A 26,021-nucleotide genomic window follows, 5' to 3' on the forward strand; every position below is an offset into this window, starting at 1 on the left:
GAGCCCTGGATAGCAGTAAAAAATAAACAAGACTTGTAACCTTTTCCCACTCTATTCAGATGTAAAAATACGTTTTGATTGGATTTACATTTTAAATGAAAAATGTACTGAAAGAAACAAGGGGAGCCGCCATTACTGAGTGAGGTCAGAGGGCCTATCCCAGGGGTGATGAAGCTTTAGAAGAGCACAGGCGGTGACTGGCCCTTGGCGGTGAGGTGAGCCTGACTCTGGGGCCTTGGTTTTCCAGCAAGTTTTTATAGAACTGGGGATTTGGCCTCGCTTGAGAAAAATCTTGATCTCCCTGTCCTTTAACCACTTAAGCCCCGGAAGATTTTACCCCCTTCCTGACCATGGCCTATTTTGCGATTCGGCACTGCGTGACTATAACAGACAATTGCGCGGTCGTGCGAAGCTGTATCCAAACAATTTTGACTTCCTTTTTTTCCCACAAATAGAGCTTTCTTTTGGTGGTATTTGATCACCTGTGCGATTTTTACTTTTTGCGCTATAAACAAAAAAAGAGCGTCAATTTTGCAAAAATAACAATATTTTTCACATTTTTTATATGAAATTCCCCCCCCAAAAAAATGTAAAAATCTAAATTTTTTAACATTTTAGGCCAATTTGTTTTCTGCTACATATGTTTGGTAAAAAAAATCGCAAAAAGCGTATTTTGATTGGTTTGCGCAAAAGTTATTGCGTTTACTAACTAAGGGAAAGATTTTTGTCATTTTTGTTGTTTTTTTTTAACGCGTAATGACGGCAATCTGCGATTTTTTTTGCGGTACTGCGACATTGCGGCGGACAGATCGGACCCTTGACTGACATTTTTGACACTTTTGGGGTTACCAGCGACATTACTGCAGTAATCAGTGCTATACATATGCACTGGTACTGTAAAATGACACTAGCAGTGAAGGGGTTAACTTTTTTGAGAGGGAGGGGTTATGTGTGTCCCTAGGGGCGTGATTCTAACTGTGATTGGCTGTGGCTTGAGGTGTATGAACAGTGATCAACGGTCCTACATAGTAGAACCGTATGATCACCATTCATACACAGGGGAGAATGACAGGCGGCTTGTTTACATTAGCCACCTGCCTTTCTCCCTCTCCACCTGACAATAGCGAGTAACCGGCGGACATCGGGTCCGCCGTTCACACATGCGGGGAGTCCGTGACCGCGCGGGAGCGTGCCTCCGGCGGCGCGCGGGAGCTCCCTAGACCCTCACAGGCTAGCGACATAGACCTACGTCGCTCTGCCTGTGAGGGGCTGACTGCCGACGTAAATAGTCGTGCGGCAGTCGGCAAGTGGTTAATGACTCCACCAGGAGAGATCAGTAAACATTGAGAAGTGTTTATGTGACACAAAGAGCGGTGGGTTCCTAAATCATCAGAAACCAGAACTGTTCTAAAGATTCCAAACAAAACTTTTTTTGATTTAAATAGAGTGAGGAAGGAACCCCGGTTTGATTTTTACTGCTTTTCAGGGCTTCTTTATAGAGAGTTCTCCTCACCATTGTCACCTGGGCGAATGCGGGGATATCTCCGTAATGGAGCCCTGGATAGCAGTAAAAATAAACAAGACTTGTAACCTTTTCCCACTCTATTCAAATGTAAAAATATATTTTGATTGAATTTACACTTTAAATGAAAAATGTACTGAAAGGAACAAGGAGAGCCGCCATTGCTGAGTGAGGTCAGAGGGCCTATCCCAGGGGTGATCAATTTTTTGAAGAGCACAGGCCACTTAAAGTTGTTGTTAAGCCACTTAGCGTTGGTGCTACAATCCCCTCTGTTATAGTAAATGATTTGACCCAGTGTATGCATTTTGAAAAAAATACACCGGTATATGCCTTATTTTAAAGCGCAGCTTGGCACTCACGTGACTGGCCGCCTCTCTCCTTTCTCATTTTGACAGCAAATAGGGAGGGGCTGAGAATCCCCCGCTGATGTCAGCCAGGAGGAGGAGAGGAAAAGAAAGGCAGCCGGTTACGTGAGCGGCGTTATAAAATAAAGTATATTGTGGCATATTTTTTACAAAACACATACACTGGGGCAAATTATTTACTATAAGAGAGAAGATTGTAGCACGTACACTAAGTTATGATAGCAGCAGGAGGGGAGGGGAGCGATCGGAGCTGACAGGCAGGGACGGGAGACGGGAAGAGGACTGGGGAGAGGAGGACAGAGGAGAGCTGCGGGTGACGACGTAAACTGACCATAGTGTCAGGGCTCAGCAGCCATGATTATCATGGTCAGTTTACAAGAGGGCCGGGTAGAACCAGGGAGGATCAAGCAGGTATTTCAGGTGATAGAAAGGGCCAAATTACACAGCACAAGCACCGTGCTGCATAACATGCTTTAAAGGAACAGGATCTATTTTGTTTTTATTAGGGTTACAAATGCTTTAAGTGATTTGGTAACCAGTCGTGGGCCACAATGAAATGAAATGGTTCAGAATTTTTATTTTTTATTTTATTTTGCAAAGCATAATGAAGATTTTAAACAACAATCAGAATCATCATTTCCCATGGGACCAAGCCCTTCTGGATGTTTACCTAGTGTTTAATCACAATCATAAAATCACATTTTTTAATAACCAGATCACTTTTAATCCCACTTTCGCGCTCAGGTGTATCCAGCTAAAAATGGTCCGAAATAGTGTTGCAGCCTTCACAATATCAGGGCCTTTGCAGCCATCCCTTGAATTGCCAAAACAAGGGCTGGACTGTGGACAATCTAAAAAACAACAGACCAGGGAAGTGCATACCAAAAACGTATCACACAACTTTGAGAATCCCCCTTCAGAACCCCTGTATGAATGACACTAGATGTAATCGACTTGGTTAAAGGCACCCCCCCCCCCCATGTCTGTGTGTTAAGAAAGAAAGAGAAGAGTGTATAACAGCTGCCAGGAATATGGAGAAAATTGGGTTTTTATAACCCTACATTTTCTTTATGGGATGGGAGCAGGTTTTAAATAAATTAAATTTTAATATCAGTGATAAGGTTTTATTAGGCTTAGTCTCTTAGTAGGGATAAGGTCAGGTTGAACTCTTGACCTGGGCTACTTCAGATTCAAGTTTCCCGCTCAGAATAGCTAGGTCTCTGGGCAGTTTTGAAGTTTTTTCTGGTTTCCCGCTCTGGGAGCAGTATCTCTGGGCAGATTAGCGCGTGGAGCCCGGCTCCCGCCCGAATCTACCCGCTCTTGGGGGCTAACTAGCCCCAACCAGTCCCAAACTAGGGCTATTTAAGGGTGACTGCGGGGCTCCGAGTCACTTCATCACCTCAGGAGCTATCGGGACTGTTCTCTCCTCAAGACCTCCTTCATCTATCCGGCTATTTCTAGGGTCGTCTGACTACTCTGCGCTGTAGCCCTTTCTACCATGAGCCTGCTCGGGAAGATTATCGAGCGTCCCGGCGAAGCTGGGGGCGATGCTTGGCTTCGGCATTGTCTAAAGTTACCTGCACCGTGTAATGTTCTGGTACCTTTGGGTACCCTAATTACTCTTTCATAAGTGTATGCGCCCCACCATTCTCTTTTGGTAAGGTGCGCATACACCTTTAAGACTGATGCTGTCATCACTGAGCGCCGGACTGGATGGCTATTTAGATCGCCAGCTCTCACTCACATGTGTTCGTTCAAACTGCTTTGTGCCTTGATGCTAACCTGTCTTGAAGCTCTCATGCTTGCAAGCATACCTCGCTGTCGGAACCACGCTGCGCTGATCCCTGTATCCCGCTACCGGATCATCCGCTCTTGCCGAACCTCTCCTCTGCTACATTGCTATTAGTGATAAGTACCCCACAGGGGAAACCTCTATAACCTTTATACTAAAGCTTACACTATCTAGCTCTGCATACTAAGGACTATTACTACATCTGCATTATCTAAGATTGCTAGCTCTTGAGCCTACAACCACCTGTTCTTGCACTGGGTTGATCTCTCTTGTATGTCCACCTGCTACTCTGTCATCTGCTACCATACATGATTGCTAAACCAATCTGCATCCCATCTGCTACTATCTTACTTTCAAGAACATTTCCTTTCAAGTGTCTGTCATCTACCATCTCTACCCAACCTGTCTCTTCAGCCTATCATCACTGTGTTACTCTATACATAAGTCACTCTAGGAAACATCTTATTGAGTGTGTGTATTTACTTGCTGAATTGAGATCATCCACACATGATGAGTCATTGAGAGTTGGGAATGGTGTCTCAGCGTTTCTCTACATGACTACTGAAGTGGAATATTTCTGCAGCTGAAAATCCACATCATACGTAAAACGCAGGAGCGTTACAGATTGAACGAACCACAAATGGATTCAGCAGAAATAACCACTCAGATGACACAATTAAAACAGCAAGTAACTGCGTTAATACACGCACTTGCTGAATTAAAAGAAGACAATCAGGCTCTGTCGCAGCAGGTAATTAGACTGACACAACTTACCACTGCTCAGTCCCCTGAACCCAAGATAAATCCTCCTTTGGTATTTACAGGCGATCGCAAAAAATTTCGCGAATTTAAAAACGCATGTGAGTTACTTTTCTTGCTAAAACCCGTACCTACCTTACTGATCACATTAAGGTTTGTACTATTATTTCTTACCTAACAGGCGATCCTCGGGCCTGGGCAGACTCTCTTTTTGAGAAAAGCGATCAGCTTCTCAACTCCTATGCCTTGTTCCTAGCAGAACTCACTAGCCTATATGATGATCCCAATAGGCAGAGTACTGCCGATCTTCAATTAAGATCCTTGAAACAAGGTGGGAGACCTGTAGAAGACTTTGTCGCAGAATTCAAGAGATGGACCCTTGATTCAGAATGGAATGATGCATCTCTGAAGACCCAATTTAGGCTTGGCCTATCAGAGGCCGTTAAAGACGAGCTCGCCTGAGCGGATCTGCCAAAAACCCTGGATGCATTGATACAACTCAGTATCACCATAGATAGAAGACTACGAGAAAGAAAGGCTGAGAAAATGGGAATGCCATTATCCAGTTCTTCTCGGATTTCAGCCGTTGACCCCGTTCCTATGAAGGTAGGAACCATACGCCCACCTCTATCAATTATGGAAAGAGCCAGAAGACGATCTGGTAATCTCTGCTTGTACTGTGCATCCCCGGATCACAAGATAAAAGTCTGTCCCCTAGTCTACAAAAAGAAGGGTGAGTGTTCACATGTCCTCCTAGGGGGATTGACAACTTCAATCACTAACCCTTATCTTTCTGTTTGCTTAACATTACAGTGGGACCAGAACAGGATTACTACTAAGGCCATGATTGACACAGGATCTTGTGGAAATTATACTGACATACATTTTGCTGCTTTAAATAAAGTTCCTATTATTTCTAAACTTAAACCTGTCTCAGTGAGTCTTATTAACGGTGTTCCTTTACCCTCTGGTCCGATCACTGATCAGACACAGGCACTCCTAGTCACTACTAACGGGTCTCATATGGAGACCACTACCTTCGATCTAATACCTTCACCCCACTTTCCTATTGTTTTGGGACTTCCCTGGTTGCACACACATCAACCAACCATAGATTGGAAGGAACGGACCCTGACCTTCCTCTCTTGCTATTGCGAGGGTACGTGTAACCTCCCGTCTTTCGGGAAGATCCTGTCTGTGGTGACAGATGAGATTGCACCACTATGTTATCAGGATCTCTCTGAGGTTTTTCTTGAGAAAAATGCTCAAGCACTACCTCCCCATCGAGACTATGATTGTAGCATTGATCTACTCCCAAATAGCAAATTGCCGTTCGGTCATGTTTATCCTCTTTCACCGGATGAACTTTCCCATCTCAAAGACTATTTGGATGAGAATTTGGAAAAAGGTTTTATTAGACCTTCCACTTCTTCCACAGCAGCAGGACTCTTTTTTGTCCGCAATAAGGACTCAAGTCTCAGGCCTATCATCGACTATAGACAATTGAATGCTATTACAATAAAAGATCGCTATCCTCTACCGCTTATCCCTGAGCTCATTGAGCAGGTGCGTGGAGCTACCTATTTTTCAAAATTGGACCTGAAAGGAGCATACAATCTCATTCGAATCCGTGATGGACACGAGTGGAAGACTGCATTCAGAACCAGATACGGATTGTTCGAATATCTTGTAATGCCATTCGGGCTATGCAACGCCCCTGCAGTTTTTCAACGATTTATAAACGATATTTTCAGAGACTTACTAGATGTCTGTGTTGTGGTATATCTGGACGATATACTTATATATTCACGATCCCTGTCTGAACACATAAGACATGTAAGACTAGTATTATCGAGATTGCTTGCACACAACCTTTATGTGAAACTGAAAAAATGCTTGTTTCATAAAGAAGAGGTACTCTTTCTAGGCTACATCATATCCAAAACAGGAATCGAGATGGACATGAGTAAGATATCCTGCATTCAGGATTGGCCTACACCAACCACACGCAAGGCGCTACAGCGATTCCTTGGATTTTCGAATTTCTACAGGAAGTTCATTAGAAACTTCTCTGCCATTGTGAGACCCCTCACACAGCTCACTAGCATTAAAAAACCATTCAAATGGTCAGATGAAGCAAATAAAGCTTTTCACCTGTTAAAGACAAGGTTTACTTCTGCTCCCATACTACGCCATCCAAACCCATCCCTCCAATACATTCTGGAAGTAGATGCGTCAAACATGGCAGTAGGAGCAATACTCTCCCAACGACCAACTCACACTTCACCACTTCATCCAGTCGCCTTTTTTTCTAAATCCCTAAGCAGTCCCGAGATAAATTACCCCGTGGGTGAAAAGGAACTGCTTGCTATAAAATTGGCTCTGGAGAATTGGCGACATCTACTCGAAGGCACCCAATTACCAATACTTATATACACGGACCATAAAAATCTCCAATATCTTCAGACTAACAAAACTCTCTCGCACCGACAGGTACGATGGTCACTATTCTTTCTAAGGTTTAACTTCCTAGTGACCTACACACCTGCAGATAAGAACAAAAAGGCGGATGCACTATCACGACTAACTGAAGAAAACTACTTTGAAATCCCTTCCGTTCCTATAATACCTCACAAACGCATTATTGGAGTTGTCCGTTCCTTGAAGGAAGAGGTTTTGCATGGTATAAGTTTGCATTCACCCCCACCACAACTAAATACTGATGCAGAAGGCTTCCTCTACTACAACGACAAACTTTACATACCACCTACCATACGCACCAAGATCTTGGAATTATCGCATGATGTGCCTATGGCAGGACATATAGCTATGACAAAGACTCTTAATCTGATTACCAGGCAATTCTGGTGGCCTGACATAAAAACATCTATACAAAAATTCGTCTCTTCATGCAATGTCTGTGCCAGGTCCAAAATTGACACTACGAGGCCATCCGGTCTACTATGCAGTCTACCAATACCCCAAACTCCATGGGAAGTTGTGTCCTTGGACTTTATAGTGGAATTGCCTCCTTCCAAAGGATTTAATACCATCTTAGTGTCAGTGGACCATCTGACAAAAATGGCACATTTCATTGCTATTCGCAGACTACCTTCGTCCAAACAAACGGCAGAACTCCTGATGAAACATGTCTTTAAGTTACATGGTATCCCAAAAACTCTTCTGTCTGACCGTGGATCACAATTTATTTCCAAGTTCTGGCAAGAACTATGTCACATACTACGGATCGAGCGGAAGCTCACTTCTCCTTACCATCCGCAGACCAACGGACAGACTGAAAGAGTCAACCAATGCATCGAGCAATATTTACGTTGTTACACTTCTTACCAACAGGATGATTGGGTGGATCTTCTCCCTCTGGCAGAATTTGCCTACAACAACGCAACCCACAGTACGACCAAGCAGAGTCCGTTCTACTTGAACTATGGGTTTCATCCCTCTATTCTTCCACCACGCATCCTTCCTTCAAATAACCCAGTAGCCTCAGACTATCTTACCCAAATAAAGGACTCTCTGGGTTTGCTTAATACTACCATTGCACACGCTCATAGTCAACAAAAGAAGTACTATGATCTTCGCAGAAGACCTTCTCCTCAGTACGCTATCGGGGACCTCGTTTGGCTCTCAACAAAAAATTTAAGACTGAAAATCCCTAGCAAAAAGCTTGGACCTCTGTTCTTGGGACCTTTCCCAATCAAGAAACTTATTGGAAAAGCTGCAGTACAGCTTACATTGCCAATAGACCTCAAAATACATTCCATTTTCCATGTGTCGCTACTGAAGCCCCATGTTCCTGACCAAGGAATAAGGCCTACTATCCCACCTCCTCCTCCTGTACAAGTTGAAGGTGGAGAAGAATATGAGATAAAAGAGATTCTGGATTCTCGTATCCACAGAGGAAGACTTCAGTACTTGGTTCGATGGAAGAACTATGGGCCCCAAGACGACACCTGGCTAAACACCTCTGACATACATGCCTCTAGATTAATCCGCAATTTTCATGTGAAGTACCCAGACAAATCAGCTCCAGAGGCCTTCAGGAGCCGGCCTTAAGGGGGGGGTACTGTAATGTTCTGGTACCTTTGGGTACCCTAATTACTCTTTCATAAGTGTATGCGCCCCACCATTCTCTTTTGGTAAGGTGCGCATACACCTTTAAGACTGATGCTGTCATCACTGAGCACCGGACTGGATGGCTATTTAGATCGCCGGCTCTCACTCACATGTGTTCGTTCAAACTGCTTTGTGCTTTGATGCTAACCTGTCTTGAAGCTCTCATGCTTGCAAGCATACCTCGCTGTCGGAACCACGCTGCGCTGATCCCTGTATCCCGCTACCGGATCATCCGCTCTTGCCGAACCTCTCCTCTGCTACATTGCTATTAGTGATAAGTACCCCACAGGGGAAACCTCTATAACCTTTATACTAAAGCTTACACTATCTAGCTCTGCATACTAAGGACTATTACTACATCTGCATTATCTAAGATTGCTAGCTCTTGAGCCTACTACCACCTGTTCTTGCACTGGGTTGATCTCTCTTGTATGTCCACCTGCTACTCTGTCATCTGCTACCATACATGATTGCTAAACCTATCTGCATCCCATCTGCTACTATCTTACTTTCAAGAACATTTCCTTTCAAGTGTCTGTCATCTACCATCTCTACCCAACCTGTCTCTTCAGCCTATCATCACTGTGTTACTATATACATAAGTCACTCTAGGAAACATCTTATTGAGTGTGTGTATTTACTTGCTGAATTGAGATCATCCACACATGATGAGTCATTGAGAGTTGGGAATGGTGTCTCAGCGTTTCTCTACATGACTACTGAAGTGGAATATTTCTGCAGCTGAAAATCCACATCATACGTAAAACGCAGGAGCGTTACACACCGGCGGACTTGGCATCGGTGGAGGTCGGGGCCGAAGAACGGAGCGGGCGGAATTCCTCGGCGGAGCTGGGTAGTCCTGCAGTGGAGGAAGAAGGACGGGCATGCGCAGTATCGTGGCATCTGCAACGTCAGGTACGGAAGCCGGTCCGGCCAAACGAAGACGGACACCCCGGAAGAGCTTTCCTTCACCCACAATCCACGGCAGTTCTGGTTCATCGCATCGCAGATCTTCTAGCAAGAGGCCGAGCGGAGGGATAGAAGACAACACGCCGAGAAGCTCAGCACGGAGACCGAGCGGAAGGTCGGAGATCGGCACGCCTGGAGGTACGTCGGGGATTCAGCACTCCCCTGGGCACAGGGGTTCGAGGACGGATCCAGAGGCTGCTGTCCACTCAGGGGCCACTGCCGCTGCACAAAGGGAAATGCTATCGGAGGTCACCAACCGTCAGCCTGCATCTGCTTTGCCTGTATGGGGTGAGTCTTCAACTCCAGCAATGTCGGGCATGTTGGCTGTTATGTCTAGAATGTGTGAGGAATTCAAATCAGTATCTGACCATTTGAAAAGTTTCACTGCTGCTCCTACTGCCAGCAATGTTTGGACAGCGCCATCTAGCGGCGTTTTACCAGATTGTCAGCCTGTAGAAAACAATGCTTTTTTGATAGCGCAAACTCAAAACCTCCCAGAGACTAGTTTAAGGGAAGCTATAGTTTGCAAAATTTCACCCCTTGGTTACCATTTATCCGAGGCGGTGAAAGAAAAAATTTGGTCAGGAGTTTATGTGGACATGTTGTCTCTCTTACCCTCAGCAAGAGAATTTGTCTCCAAACCTGAGAAAAAGAATGATGAGGAAGAAAGAAGGCGTCCTTCAATAATTGGCTTCAAGCTTTTTTAATATTTTCCAGTGTCATGTGCGAAAAATATCCAAACAAAAGCGTAGGGTTATTCCAACATATCGAGGTGATTTTGGAGGCTTATAAAAATTTCGGTGGGGTGGCATGGTTCAGCTACGATGTCGCATTCAGACAAAAGCTGGCAGTGCAGCCATCCTTGAAATGGGGAGTGAAAGATGTGGGGTTGTGGTTGGACCTATTTCTGCCTCAGCGGTCCTTTCCCCCAAACAGTCTGTCAATACACAGCAACCAGGAAATCAGTCCTTTAGAAAAGGTTTATGCTTCAATTTTAACGAGTCTCAGTGCAAGTGGCCAGGCTCGTGTAAATTTAAGCATGAATGCGCATTCTGTTCAGGCACACACCCTGTGTTTAAGTGCTTCAAAAGAATGGGAAGCTCACAGCAGCCAGGGGGTTTTCAAAAAGGCCCTCACCACAGTGAGGCTTCCAGAAATGCTCCCCTGGCTGCTCAGGTACCCAGACAGGGAGAAAGCACAAATATTAATTGAAGGTTTTCATTTTGGTTTCCCTTTGCCACCTTTTCAAAGGAATGGTTGTACAATACACAAGAATTTGAAGTCTGTTTTTGGTTTACAGGACATAGTAGCAGAAAAAATTTCTGGCGAATTAAAAGAAGGCAGGTTTGCAGGCCCATTTCTTGAACCGTTGGGCATTGTCCAAAAAAAGGAGCCTAACACCTACAGGTTGATTCATCACCTGTCCTACCCAAAAGATGGCTCTCTCAATGACGACATAGATGAAAATTTAGCGTCTGTGCAATACGCCACCTTTGAGGACGCTTTAGAGAGTCTTCGTTGGGCAGGTCAGGGGGCGCTGCTGGCAAAAGCAGACATAAAGTCTGCTTTCCGCCTGTTACCCATACATCCTCGCTCCTTCAATTCATTGGGATTTTACTTTAAAGACTGTTTTTACTTTGACAAATGCCTCCCAATGGGCTGCTCTTTATCTTGTTTTTATTTTGAGACTTTTTCCACATTCTTGGAATGGGTGGTAACTCAGATCTCGGGCTCTCATCTTTTGGTACACTACCTAGATGACTTCCTTTTTATGGGTTCCGCTTCTTCCAACACATGTGCCTTGTTGTTGGATGTTTTTATGCAGATTTGTGATCATTTTGGGGTCCCCTTGGTCCGGGAAAAGACTGTTCTTCCCTCCAGTTGCATAGTGTTTCTAGGTATCATCATAGATGCTGATCGGATGGAATTCCGTTTGCCTGAAGAAAAAATTTAAAAACTTCGCAGAGCTTTGCTGTGGGTGATTCGGCGTAAGAAGGTTTGTTTAAAGGAATTGCAATCGTTATTAGGTTTGTTGGCATTCGCCTCCAGAGTTATTCCTATGGGAAAGATCTTTTCTAGGCGAATCTATACAGCAATTGCAGGGCTTAAATCCCCATCATCCCACGTAAATGTTTCTGAAGAAATGAAAGAGGATTTTTTAGTATGGCTGCAATTCCTTCTTCATTTTAATGGGTCAACGGTTTGGCAGGAAAAGTTTATTTTAGATAAAGATTTCCTGCTTTACACAGATGCAGCAGGTTCCAAGGGTTTTGCCGCAATTTGGCAGAATCATTGGTGCGCTTCCGGGTGGTGTGACAGATGGAAAGCCCTAGGTTTCACTCGAAACATGGTCTTATTGGAATTGTTTCCCATAGTGGTGGCTCTGGAATTGTGGGGCCAGCATTTCAGTAATAGGCGAATAATGGTGCGGACTGACAATAAGGGTGTGCTTTTCGCCATAAATTGTCTATCATCCAAGTCACCTCCGGTCACCATTATGCTCTGGTATCTGGTAGCAAAATGCTTCCTTTTTAACATTTGGTTGAAAGCCTCCTTTGTACCCGGAAAAGACAACACTCTAGCTGATTGCCTGTCTCGTTTCCAGATGGAACGATTTTTTCATTTGTTACCGAAGGCAGACACAGCCGGACACCTCTGCCCCGATCATCTCTGGAATTTGATTTGACAGCTATTTATGACAACATTGGTAAATCCCTAGCTCCATCAACATTGGCTGGATACCGATCGGCCTGGTTGCTGTGGCTACAGCATCTGAATTCTTTAGGTTTCCCTGAGGATTCTTTTTCGGAGATATTGGTGCTATCTTTTCTAAATTCCCTCTTTAAGCAACAATTTTCTTGGTCCCACGTGAATAAGCTTCTCGCGGGAGTGTCTTTTTTCAGCAAAATAAAAAATCATCCGGGTTGTTTTTTTTTCTTTTCCGTGCATCAGGCCTTGAAAGGTTATAAAAAGAAACATTTCAGGCTTGATGATAGGAAACCCATTTCTTTAGAATTATTAGTCACCTTATGTTCTGTTCTAGACAGCGTTTGTTTTTCAATATACGAGGCCCATTTATTTAGAGCCGCTTTTTCGGTTATGTTTTTCGGTGCCCTCAGAATTTCGGAACTAATTCCAGACAAACGGCTGGGGTTTCACGGCTTAAGGATTCAGGACGTAAAAAATTTTGCTTCTAGTGTCAATATTTTTCTGGCTCACTCCAAAACTGATCAATTGGGGGTTGGTTCACAGATAGTTTTGCATGAATTCAGGAATGCTTCAGTCTGTCCAGTTTTACTACTAAAAAATTTTGTCTCAATAAGACCCGCCCGGAGCGAGGTTTTATTCATTCATGAATCTGGTAAACCTCTCTCTCGGTATCAGTTTTCATGTGTTTTAAAAATGTGTCTGAAGTTTTTAGGGTTAAGTGTTGACAAAGTATCTACTCACTCTTTTCGTATAGGGGCTGCCACGGAAGCAGCCAGACTAGGTTTGAATGAGGATTCTGTTAAAAAGATTGGGAGATGGTCTTCGGATAGTTTTAAATCATATATCCGCCTTAACACTTTCGTTTGATTCTAGGCAACAAGATCTCTGTATGGATCCTCGGACACTCTTATATTCATTGGGCTCATCAACGGGCAAAGAAGAGGGTCTACACGGAGAATCTAGGGTTAGACAGGAACAAATACCAGGTTTTGTGGTTCAGTAAGCGGGGTATGGGTTGGTCTGAACTAGTCCCGGCTGTTGACAAATTAATTATTAAGTTCCCCCCCCCCTGAGATACTAATCATTCACCTGGGGGGAAATGACTTGGGAAAACAAACAACCCTAGATTTACTCTTTAAAATCAGAGACGATTTGGTAATTATTCAAGCAAAGTTGCCAAATGCTCGTCTGTTTTTTTCGGAGGTGATCCCGCGGCTGGTATTTTTTAAATATCAGGGCTTGAAGCCTTTAGAAAAAATGAGAAAGCGCCTGAATAGGGGATTAGCAAAACTCTTAAAGGATCTGGGTGTCATTTCTTTTAGGCATTCTGAGCTTGAGGGGGGTTTAGAAGGGCTCTATTGGAAAGATGGGGTTTACCTGTCAGAAATCGGTTTGGACATTCTAAACAATAACTTGAGTTTTTGTATTGAACAGGCCGCGCGTTGGGTTGGTGGTGACAGGCGCAAGGGTGCTGCCTGTCCGGTGGAAAATGTTGGTTGTTAAAAAAATATAAAAGACTTTTGGAAATAAATTAATTTTAATGTTATTTATTGTTATTGTCAGCCCGAGCCGTGGGGCTGGGCTGGTTCTGGACGTTTTTAAGTGATTTTTAAATAAAGTCTAAAGTATGTTCTATTATGTTAATGTTAAAAGTCAATAATAAAAAAACAGCCGCGGCCTTTGTCCAAACCATTTTCTTTGTCTGGTGTTATTTATTTATTGTATTTTTTAATATGCTATAAGGTTATTTATTTAGTAAGAAGGACATCCTGCTTCCCATTCCCATATGGAGAAAATGGGGTTTTTATAACCCTACATTTTCTTTATGGGATGGGAGCAGGTTTTAAATAAATTAAATTTTAATATAAGTCAGTGATAAGGTTTTATTAGGCTTAGTCTCTTAGTAGGGATAAGGTCAGGTTGAACTCTTGACCTGGGCTACTTCAGATTCAAGTTTCCCGCTCAGAATAGCTAGGTCTCTGGGCAGTTTTTGAAGTTTTTTCTGGTTTCCCGCTCTGGGAGCAGTATCTAAGGGCAGATTAGCGCGTGGAGCCCGGCTTCCGCCCGAATCTTCCCGCTCTTGGGGGCTAACCAGCCCCAACCAGTCCCAAACTAGGGCTATTTAAGGGTGACTGCGGGGCTCCGAGTCACTTCATCACCTCAGGAGCTATCGGGACTGTTCTCTCCCCCCCCCCCCCCACAATTTTATTTAAAAAAAAAAAAAAAAATCTAGTTTGTCGCGGCCAGTTTGTAAATTATTTGACTTCTTGCTGTCGCCTTAGCTAAAGTGCTTTGGTGGATGTTATTGTTTTTGACTTGAAGTAATAAGTTGTTGGAAAATGTTGGTTGTTAAAAAAATATAAAAGACTTTTGGAAATAAATTAATTCTAATGTTATTTATTGTCAGCCCGAGCCGTGGGGCTGGGCTGGTTCTGGACGTTTTTAACCACTTAAGCCCCGGAGGATTTTCCTGCTAAACGACCAGGGGGTATTTTGCGATTCGGCACTGCGTGACTTTAACAGACAATTGCGCGGTCGTGCGACGCTGTATCTAAACAAATTTGGCGTCCTTTTTTTCTCATAAACAGAGCATTCTTTTGGTGGTATTTGATCACCCGTGCGATTTTTACTTTTTGTGCTATAAACAAAAAAAGAGCGTACATTTTGCAAAAATAACAATATTTTTCAAATTTTTTTATATGAAATTCCCCAAAAAAAAAATGTAAAAATCAAAATTTTTTAAAATTTTCGGCCAATTTGTTTTATGCTACCTATGTTTGGTAAAAAAAAATCGCAAAAAGCGTATTTTGATTGGTTTGCGCAAAAGTTATCGCGTTTACTAACAAAGGGAAAGATTTCTGTCATTTTTGGTGTTTTTTTTTTAACGTGTAATGGCGGCGATCTGCGATTTTTTTTGCGGTACTGCGACATTGGGGCGGACAGATCGGACCCTTGACTGACATTTTTGACACTTTTGGGGTTACCAGTGACATTTCTACAGTAATCAGTGCTATATATATGCACTGTTACTGTAAAAATACACTGGTAGTGAAGGGGTTAACTTTATTTGGGAGGGAGGGGCTGTGTGTGTCCCTAGGGGCGTGATTCTTACTGTGATTGGCTGTGGCTCTAGCTGTAAGGACACTGATCAACGGATCTACATACTAGATCCGAGTGATCAGTGTTTTTACAGCGAGGAGAATGACAGGTGGCTTGTTTACACAAGCTGCCTGACATTCTCCTTCTCCCCCGCCGATCGCCGAGTGACCGGCGGACATCGGGTCCGCTGGTCACACGCGCGGGGGGGTCCGTGACCGCGCGGGAGCGGGAGCGCGCCTCCGCGGGCGCGCGCTCGCTCCCCAGAGCCTCACAGGCGAGCGACGTAGACCTACGTCACTCTGCCTGTGAGGGGCCGACTGCCGCAGTAAATATACTGTGAGCAGTCGGCAAGCGGTTAAGTGATTTTTAAATAAAGTCTAAAGTGTGTTCTATTATGTTAATGTTAAAAGTCAATAATAAAAAAACAGCCGCGGCCTTTGTCCAAACCGTTTTCTTTGTCTGGTGTTATTTATTTATTTATTGTATTTTTTAATATGCTATAAGGTTATTTATTTAGTAAGAAGGACATCCTGCTTCCCATTCCCATATGGAGGACCGACAATCATTCAGTAGAGAGGCATGCACCCAAAGGAGGCTGTGTGGGTTGCCATAGGTTTGAGGTCGCAGGCCACATCAGACAACTCTATGAACCACATTTGGCCCGCAGGCCATGGGTTGAGCATGCCTGGCCTAACCTATGTACTTTTTCCAGGTCAATTTCTAAAGCTCCTCTGACTAATTCTAAAGCACCCCTAAACACTAAACCTCCTACTCAAACTGTATCTGTAAACCTGAATTCTAATACTTAAAATATAATGAAGGGCAAACATTTGCAACCTTCATTTATATAGGAATCACTATCTGTGCTGCTGCAACAGTGAACAAGAGCCCGCTGTTCTGGTGATTTGGCCAGGTATATTGGCTGCAGTGAGGAAAGTAAACCACGGCACCCAAAGTTTTTTTCTATACAAAAGGTCTGCAGCTGGTTATAATATTTTGCTTTACTTCTTATATTTAAGAGCAAGGTGATAAAAAGTAATAAAAAAACAGCACCAAAATTGTTCAAAACCTTTATTTGGTTCTAAAATATAGTAGTTAAATGTTCCAGTTTTAGCATTAAGTAAAAGGTTTGTAGTGAACATAGGTTCTATCAACACATATCATGAACATGTACAATGGGATATTCAACACATATCATAAACATGTACCATGGGTTATTCAACACATATCATAAACATGTATCATGGGTTCTTTCAACACATATCATAATAATATACCAAGGATTCTATCAACACATATCATGAACATGTACCATGGGTTATTCAACACATATCATAAACATGTACCATGGGTTATTCAACACATATCATAAACATGTATCATGGGTTCTTTCAACACATATCATAATAATGTACCAAGGATTCTATCAACACATATCATAAACATGTACCATGGGTTCTATCAACAGATATAAAAATGTACCAAGGGTTCTATCAACACATATTATGAACATGTAGCATCTCCGTAGTCTGAAGGAACAAATTCGACATCTTCTGGTTTCTCTTTAATGCAGCAGAGCTATCAGTAGTTTGCAAAAATCTCCAGATGTGTCTGACTTAATAGCATCCGCTAAGCTCTTCTTGTACAACTCAAAGTATTTTTGTTTGATGGTCTCAAGATCAATCTGAAGGGAATAAAATAATTCTTGTAAAAACTAGAGATTGGTAGAAAGGATAGTGTAATTGTTTTCACGAATAAACGCTCTGCAGAGATCTTTGATGAGTGTTTGCCTTCAAATAAAGCATCTTATGGCAAAGTTGTTATCTTATGTCTATTGAATATTTTACAAGGTACCTTTATACCCAGTCTGTCATTTTCAGCCAGTCAGGCCTGGTCTATAGACTAGCAAGTTGGCATATTTATTGGCATTGTCAAAGCTTTCTATTAGATTTCAATGATAACAATTAGGAAACTATCGTTTCAACTTTTGTCTAGTGTTCCAGTAACCCAATGATTGAAACCAGAAGGGAAATTAAAAATTATTTTTGGCCTTCTATTGATTTCCACTGCAGTCTCAGATTTTCTTTTTCTTGAAACTGGAAGATGATTCAAAGAAAGGGTGGAATATTGCTGTGGGTGACACTAAGTTTAAGTGTTTGTTCCCAATGCCAGAAATCTGCTAAGCAAAATAGGTGAGTTGGAAGCTCTGGTGCACGTGGAGAACTATGATTTAATTGGTATTGCCGAATCTTGGCTTCATTCTTCGCATGATTGGGCTATTAAAATTCCTGGCTATGCTCTTATTCGGAAAGACCGGGTAAAACTGAGGGATGGTGGTGTCTGTCTCTATGTGAGAAGTGATCTCAAAGTGAGTTTGAAAGAGGACCTAGTTGATGGAGAGTGTGATGAGTCTGAAGCAGTATGGGTGGAAATGTACATGGGTGTGCGTAATACATAGATTATTATTGGAGTTTGTTATAGACCTCCCAGTATTAACCACTTGCCTTCTGTGCACTTAAACACCCTTCCCATCCAGGCCAATTTTCAGCTTTCAGTGCTGTCACACTTTGACTGACAATTGCGCGGTCATGCTACACTGTACCCATATGAAATTTTTATCATTTTTTTTCACACAAATAGAGCTTTCTTTTGGTGGTATGTAATCATCTCTGGGTTTTTTATTTTTTACAAAAAAAAAGAATAAAGACAGAAAATTTTGAAAAAAAAAAAAAGTTTTTCTTATTTTCTGCGAGTAAATTTTGAAAAAAAAATTTTCTCCTTCACTGATGTGCGCTGATGAGGCGGCACTGATGGGCACTGATAGGCTGCACTGATGGGCACTGATGAGGTGGCACTTATGGGCACTGATGAGGAGGTACTAATATGCCGCACTGATGAGCACTGGTAGGCGGCATTGATAGGCGGCACTGATAGGCGGCACTGATAGGCGGCACTGATAGGCGGCACTGATGAGCACTGATAGGTGGCACTGCTGGGCACTGAGAGGTGGCACTGCTGGGCACTGAGAGGTGGCACTGAGGTGGCACTGCTGGGCACTGAGAGGCGGCACTGACGGGCGGCACTGATGGGCACTGAGAGGCGGCACTGATGGGCACAGGCGGATGGCACTGATGGACACTGACGGGTGGCACTGATGAGCACTGATGGGTGGCACTGATGAGCACTGATGGGCAGCACCATCAGTGCCCACACTCAGTGCCCATAGTGCTGCCAGTCAGTGCTCATCAGTGCCTAGATGAGCAGGCACTGATGGGCACTGACTGGCAGCACTATGGGCATTGATGGTGGGCAATGATGGCGGGCATATGTTTACATATGAGATCATCTCTCATTGGATGGTCCGATCACGTGGTGAATGGCCGCTGTGATTGGCCATTCACCACGATCTGTGATCGGCTGTGTCCAAGGGACATGGCCGACACAGATTCTCCCCGATGCGCGCTCGCGGGAGCGCGCGGGAGCCTGCTTCTGGGAGGCCGTTTAAAAACGGCCTCCCAAAAATTCGAGTCCGCGCTGCAGCCGTATATATAGGCTGTAGCGCGGATGGGAGGAAGTTAATGAGGAGGTGGAGACTCAGCTCCTGGCACAGATAGAAAGGGCTGCAAGGGCTGGGACAGTGATAATAATGGGGGATTTTAACTACCCTGACATTGACTTGAGTAACGGCACTGCTGGAACAGTTAAAAGGGCAAAAATTATAAAACCTATTACAAGACAATTTTATGGTACAACTTATTGAGGCCCCCACTAGAAATGACACTCTGTTGGACCTGGTAATCTCAAACCATGCAGAGCTTATTAATAATGTTCATATAAAATAACATCTGGGTAGCGGTGACCATAATATGATTTAATTGTAATGTTAGCTGTAAGCAAAAAACGCATACAGGAAACATAAAAACACTGAACTTGAAGAGAGCAAATTTTGCTCTCCAGGATTTAGACTAGAAGGGAATATTGGCATTGATGAGCATTGAAGAGAAATGGGAATCTTTCAAAAAGACTGTATGCAAACTCACTGCAAAGTATATTCCCATGGGTAATAAGTTTAAAAGGCTAAAAATAAAACCTATGTGGCTCACAGCCAAAGTTAAAAAAGCTATAAATAAAAAGAAAATTGCTTTTAAAAAATATACAAATGAAGGAACACTATCATTGTTTAATTGTTATAAAAAATATAACAGAATATGTAAAAAGGAAATCAAGGACGCAAAAATGAACGACAGCTTGCAAAAGATAGTAGGAAAACCCCCCAAAAATTCTTCAAATATATTAATAGTAAAAAGGTCAGGTCTGAGCATGTAGGCCCTTTACAAAATAATCAGGAGTGGGTGACTGGGGACAAAGAGAAGGCAAATTTATTAAATACTTTCTTCAGCTCTGTGTAAACAAAGGAGCATGGGGGAGCTCATGACCATAATGAGGATGGTTTTGCCACAACCCCAAATCATCCACAATGGCTCAAAAGTGATATGGTCCAGAAATATTTAGACAGAATAAGGGTGGATAAAGCGCCTGGACCAGATGGCATGAACCCACGCATCCTTAAAGAATTCAGCGTTTTAATTTTAAAGCCTTTGCTTCTAATTTTTAGGGACTCGTTAAGGACAGTAGGTTTTGCACAGAGCAGCCCAGATCCTCCTCTTCTCAGGTCCCTCAATGGCGCTCCTGGCCCCTCCCACCTGCTGAGTGCCCCCACAACAAGCAGCTTGCTATAGGGGGAAACGGGGCCGAGCTGCTGTTCTGTGTTTCAATTCAGACATGAATTCTGCGACTCGGCCCTGCCCCCTCTCTCTTCTCATTGGCTCACTGACTTTGATTGACAGCAGTGGAAGCCAATGGAACCCGCTGCTGTCTCAGTCAATGAGGAGTGAGAGTCCTGGACAGCCGAGGCTCACGTGCAACATCGATGGATCACTGGATCGAGATGGGGCTCGTATAACTATTAGGGAGGACTGAGGGGGGGGGCTGCAGCACACAGAAGGTTTTTTATCTTAATGCATAGAACGCGTTAATATAAAAAGAAAAAAAAGAAAAGAAAACATCTGCGTATAGAACCACTTAAAACAATGCTGTGTCTGTTTACACTGGATGAAGGTAAGCTTGCATCTGGGGGAGGAATTGGGGAAGATTTACTAAAACTGGTGCACACAGAATCTGGTGTAGCAGTGTGTAGCAACCAATCCGTTTCTAACTTCAACTTGTTCAATTAGGCTTTGTCAATAAAACTTAGAAGCTGATTGGAAATTATGCATTGCTGCACTAGATTCTGTATGCACCAGTTTTAGTGAATCCCCCCAATGTCTAAAAGTGCACTCATTTTTTATCTACGCTTAAATCCTGTATGTTAAAAAAATTGCACTCCTGGTGCCCTCTTGTGTTCTCTCAAGGAATTTCTCAATAGTGTAAGATACTAAAGAACTCTATAAACATAACTTCTTGTATCATCAAATAAAAGTTTAAAAAATAAATGTAATAATAATAAAAACTGACAGGCGGATCGGATCGGAAAGCCCGTGTGAAAGGGGCCTTAGTATAAAGTAATAAAAGATGTATTATGAGATGCCATTCATAAACAATTGTGCATTTATTTACATTGAGACACTTTTGTGACAATTGTAACGGAGTGTACATATGGCTATACAAAGTGTCACAGGAATCTCTTGATATATAAAAAAAAAACATATAAATAAATTATTTTGAATGGTCCCTTTCAAAAAGGTCTTTTATTCATTTTATTTTTTAACTGTCATTTTGTTGTTTTTTACATTTCACTTTTCATTGAGTGGTATTTCTGTCCATGATATCGCAAGATCAGTGGCTCAAATCTCACCTACATTACACAATGCGGCCATTCACTGCATATTCCGTTCCCTTCTCTTCTCTATCAGAGAAGTGCAAATGTTAATAAATTGGCTGTCCTAGGAGAGCGTTGTATGTAGTAAAGGGCCGCAACGTGTAAAGGAAGGCCGATCGCAGTTTAATAAAACCCACACCAAGCAATAAAAAAAAAATCTGTCCTCTTGCAAAAAAAAATGACAAATCTGTATGGCCTCAAAATCAACAGTTTGATCACTATAGTAAAAATTGATTGCATCTTGTTGCTTTATGAATCTTGTCACTGTCATATATACTATGAATGCCATGTAGGATTACTTGTGCGCACACAATGTACAGTATGGACACTTACCTCTGCCCTGCTGACCACAATTCGGATCAGTGTGTCCTCATCTGTCCCGGCCCCCTTCATGGCTTTGTAAAGTTTCTTGGCAAAGTAGGCATGACAATCCTTAGTGCATTGCACTGCAAAGAGAATACATACATAGCTGGTTTATTAACATGTCAGTATGCAAAAAGCTGTCCAGTTTGTCACAGTTATAAAGAGCTCTTTGCACTGCAAGCAACAAATGAATCCTAAGGCTTCTTTCACACAGGTGGCGAGTTTACTGGTTTACATTGAAAAGTGATCTGTAGTGGATTACTTTTCAGAGGCGATTGAGTGGAAGTTTGCAGGTGATACTGCAATCTCCTGAATTCCTGTTTTTTGCCAATATTAAGGGAGATTTTGCATTGCAACATCTGCAGTTGGCACATGGCTATGGCATGGTCTCTTGTGACAAGCGGCACCCCCTAGGGTTGCAACCTCATCCCTTTAAACCAGGACACACATTAATTTCACAGGTTCTGAGGCTGATAAGGGGGTAATTAAATGAATTTAGAGCTTTATGTGCATTATATTAGCCTCAGAACCTGTGTAATTAACCTGTTCCGGACCGCCCGCCGCAGATATATTGCAGCAGGCAGCCCCTCCTGGTCGAACTGACATCGGTCGCGCGCCTGCTGCTAGGGGGCGAGCACGCACCGGCATCGGGGACTCCGATGCACGGGGCCAGCAGCTCCGATTGCCACCGGCCACCCACGATCGTTCTCTGCTGAGAGGACGGTCAGCTGTTGTAAACACAGCTGACCGTTCTTCTCTCTGGAATGATCACAGAGCGCCTGTGATCCTTCTATATAGGATCACGGGTCTCTGTGATCATTTCAAAAGCCCATCCCCCCCACAGTTAGAAACACTCCCCTAGGCTTACATTTAACCCCTTGATCACCCACTGTGTTAACCCCTTTCCCTGCCAGTGTCAATATTACAGTAACAGTGCATATTTTTAGCACTGTCATCTGCCACCGATCCCCGCTGAGCAGGCAGATGACAGCTCCGTCTCCGCTTACTTTGCAGAGACTGTAGTAATGTCACTGGTCCCCCCAAAAGTGTCAAATAAGTCAGTTAGGGGTCCGATCTGTCCGCTGCAATGTCGCAGATCGCCACCATTACTAACAACAACAAAAAAAACAATAAAAATGACATAAATCTTTCCCGTAGTTAGTAGATGCGATAACTTTTGCGCAAACCAATCAAAATAATTTTTTTTTTTGCCAAAAATATGTAGCAGAATCAAATTGGCCTAAAATGCAAAAAAAATAGATATTTACATTTTTTTTAGTGGGGGGGGGGGGGGGATGTTATATAGCAGAATGTAAAAATATTGTTTTTTTTTCAGAATGCAGTGCAGAATCGCAAAATATGGACTGGTCATTAAGGGGGGAAATCCTTCCGGTCCACAACTGGTTAATATGTGTCCTGGTTTAAAAGGACGAGGTGGCAACCCTAGAACCACCTCCAAGCATGGCATGCTGAGTTAAATTAACTGCAACGCAGAACAAAGCATTGCAAACATAGCAGTGTGAAAAGACCCGAACAGCTGTTATTTTGTAGGTGGCCGGTCAGGGGCTGGTAAAAACGCGAATCAACATGATTTTGATGCCCACATTAACTAAGTCTTAATGGTAAAGGCATGCCAGAGCTGCAGCACTGAGCTTAATCACATGGTTAGAGGGAAGGGAGATTCTCCCACATTCAGATGTTTACAATCCAATGTCCCTGTATCACATGCACTAGGGCAGCCATTCTCATCCATAGTTACGTGGAACCCTAGATTTCTTTCAGTGGCAGCTAGGGGTTCCTTGAACTGCAGCTATCTGACCTCCCATCTGATGGTGCCTGCATAGTTCCAGGTCCAACGCCACTTGGCAGAGCCAGTAGTATGACTGCAACAATATAATTCTGGCCAATACTGTAAGGGGGCATTCCCGCTTACCACCACCAATACAAGAGGTATTCTCCTTGTGCCGGTGTTTATCGTCACTGGGAGTGAGGGACAGATACTTGGCAGACGCTGAGAGAATGGTTTGGATGGCTTCAGATGGGAGAGTGATATTTGTCAAGGGTGGCTCTCAAGAAATGTGGAGATTTGATCCCACTTTGCACAGTGAGACCTGTGGCCTGTTGACATGGAGTTTGTGACACCTAGATGTGTATTCCATGTGTTTCAATTTAGTAGACGGACAGATTGTCATTGGCAGTCTTGTTCTATTGTCTATCTATTGAGCTGGAGTGTGGATTGTGTTAAGTCCACCTGTCCCATTGTTAAATGTTAATGACCTCACATTGTTCTGTCCAGAGGGCCAGATAATTAGTTCAGGGTAATTCTGTTTCTGTATACAATTTCATCTGCATAGGATAATGTAATCAGGCAAACCCTGACCTATGTGTAGTAATTTGAGCAGGAGGGGGATGTGGTCATGTGTGTATAAATTGAGTGTGAAACTGTTCAATAAAGGAGAAGGTTTCAAAAACTTGTATGAGCTAAGTTGTTGGCTAGCTTTGTATGACGGCGGCTAGGATTTGATATCTATGTCCATGACTGCGAGGAAGCCGTATACTGACGGAAGACCACAAGTACAGAGTGGGTCGGCGGTTCCGTTACACTCTTAATCAGCCCTGATGGACTAATCTTACTAGGGGTTCCCTGAGACCTGAAATTTAGTTTAGGGTTCCTCTGGGGTAAAAAAGTTGAGAAAGGCTGTGCTAGGACCAATATAGACAGCAGCCAAATAACCTACCAGCTTGTATTTGGAGCATGGGAGGAAACCCATGCAAGCAGATAGTCTCCTGACCAGGATTCAAGCCAAGGACCCCAATGCTGCAAAACTGAAAGGGTTCTTTCACAGGGGCTTTCCGCCCGGCGGACTCTGTTTTGCTCAGCAGAGAACGATCCGCCGATCTCTGGTGAGCAGGCAGATGACAGCTCCGTCTCCGCTTACTTTGCAGAGACAGACCTGTCAGATCCCCGCTCCTCTATGGGAGATCGGATGTTAACAGACCGCCTGTCCGTTTTCATCCAATCTGATGCGATCCTCCAGACGGATGGTAAATAGGGTTGCCATCTGTCTGGATTTCACGGACAGGATCGAATCGGATAGCAGCGGGTGTCGGCAGACGTCACTGCTGACATCCGCTGCTCCATAGAGGTGCATTGAGCATCCATTTAGGTCCGCCTGAAAAACTGACAAGCGGACCTGATCGGAAAGCCCGTGTAAAAGGGGCCAGAGGGGGACATGATCAGGCCGCCCTTGTAAAAAGGGCCTTATACAAATGTCTTTAAACTGTGGCTTTTTTTGCAGAACTAAAGACAGCAGCCTTTTTTAGCGCAAAAAATAAGAAACACAGAGGTGATCAAATACCATCAAAAGAAAGCTCTATTTGTGGGGAAAAAAAATACATAAAATTAAATTTGGGTACAGTGTCGCACGTTCGCACAATTGTCAGTTAAAGTATCGCAAAAAATGGTCTTGTGATGAAGGGGGGTAAATCTTCCAGGAGTCAAGTGGTGATACAGTACTGGATGTGTTATCTCTACATGCACAGATTTTCTTTGCTTAGTTTGCATCAAGGACCCCCTATTATGGCCCCCTTCCACCCCTAGGCCCCATAGCGCCCAAGCAGGCTGCTACTTGTACTGTTACACCACTGATGCTGTGCTTGCTGCAGCCCAAAGCATGTCATGATGAGAATGAATTATTTTTATTTTCTCTTAACTGGATATTTACAATTATTTGCAGACAGACATGAGTGGAATTCCTCTGTGAATTTCCAGAGAAGGCACTGGGTCAGGCAGGGGGCACAACATGCGTGAGACTGCGCTGACATATTAGCAAATCCATTCCCAAAAACAGAATTCCTGAGACGTGTAATATCTGTGTATGACTCACATGTCACTGGACCTTCTACCAGAGACCACTAATGCTTGCTGTTTGTTCTGATCCAGTGTTAAAGCCCAACTCAAATCAAAACTTTTTATTTTGTTTTAGAGTGGGGTAAGGTTAGGCCAAGGGTAGGCAACCTTAAAGAGGTGGAGATATACCTTAACAACATTGGAGAAGTCAAAGATCTCCGGGCCCAATGTAACCTCACACCTGATTTAAACCTTCAATTACCGTACTACCGTGTCACAATCACGTGCATTTCACGACAATCATGGGTTTAAATCAGGTGAAAGGAGGCAACATATCACCTGCTGCACATGTGAATGAGCCCTTAGTTGCATCCGGAAACGGCACCCTTAGGGCTCATTCACATATAATGTTTTTTTGTTTTTTTTTTTGGGGGGGGGGGGTAAAGCAGTTGAGTGCTGGTTTTACCGCCCCAATCCCTATCCTCTTTTAGCAGCAGCCAACTTAGAACAAGCTTGCAGCAAGTGAAATTCTGATTTGCATATTTGTTCTGGATCTACTGTAAATAGTTCTGGTCAGAAAT

General features: G+C 43.3%; 1 protein-coding gene across 1 annotated transcript in view; it reads right to left on the reverse strand.

The window, feature by feature from the left end:
* Positions 1-16,570: 16,570 nt before the first annotated feature.
* Positions 16,571-26,021, reverse strand: part of ANXA13 (annexin A13) — a 66,400-nt gene continuing 56,949 nt past the window's right edge. The window contains exons 10-11 of the mRNA XM_082257943.1: positions 21,561-21,673; positions 16,571-17,033 (exon numbers count right to left, since the gene is read on the reverse strand). Of these exons, the coding sequence (XP_082114069.1) occupies positions 16,914-17,033; positions 21,561-21,673 (233 nt within the window). The 3' untranslated portion in view covers positions 16,571-16,913. The remainder of the gene's footprint in view (positions 17,034-21,560; positions 21,674-26,021) is intronic.

The sequence above is a fragment of the Pelophylax lessonae genome (assembly GCF_965119305.1).
Source record: "Pelophylax lessonae genome assembly, chromosome: 5".
In the NCBI taxonomy this organism is placed as follows: Eukaryota; Metazoa; Chordata; class Amphibia; order Anura; family Ranidae; genus Pelophylax; species Pelophylax lessonae.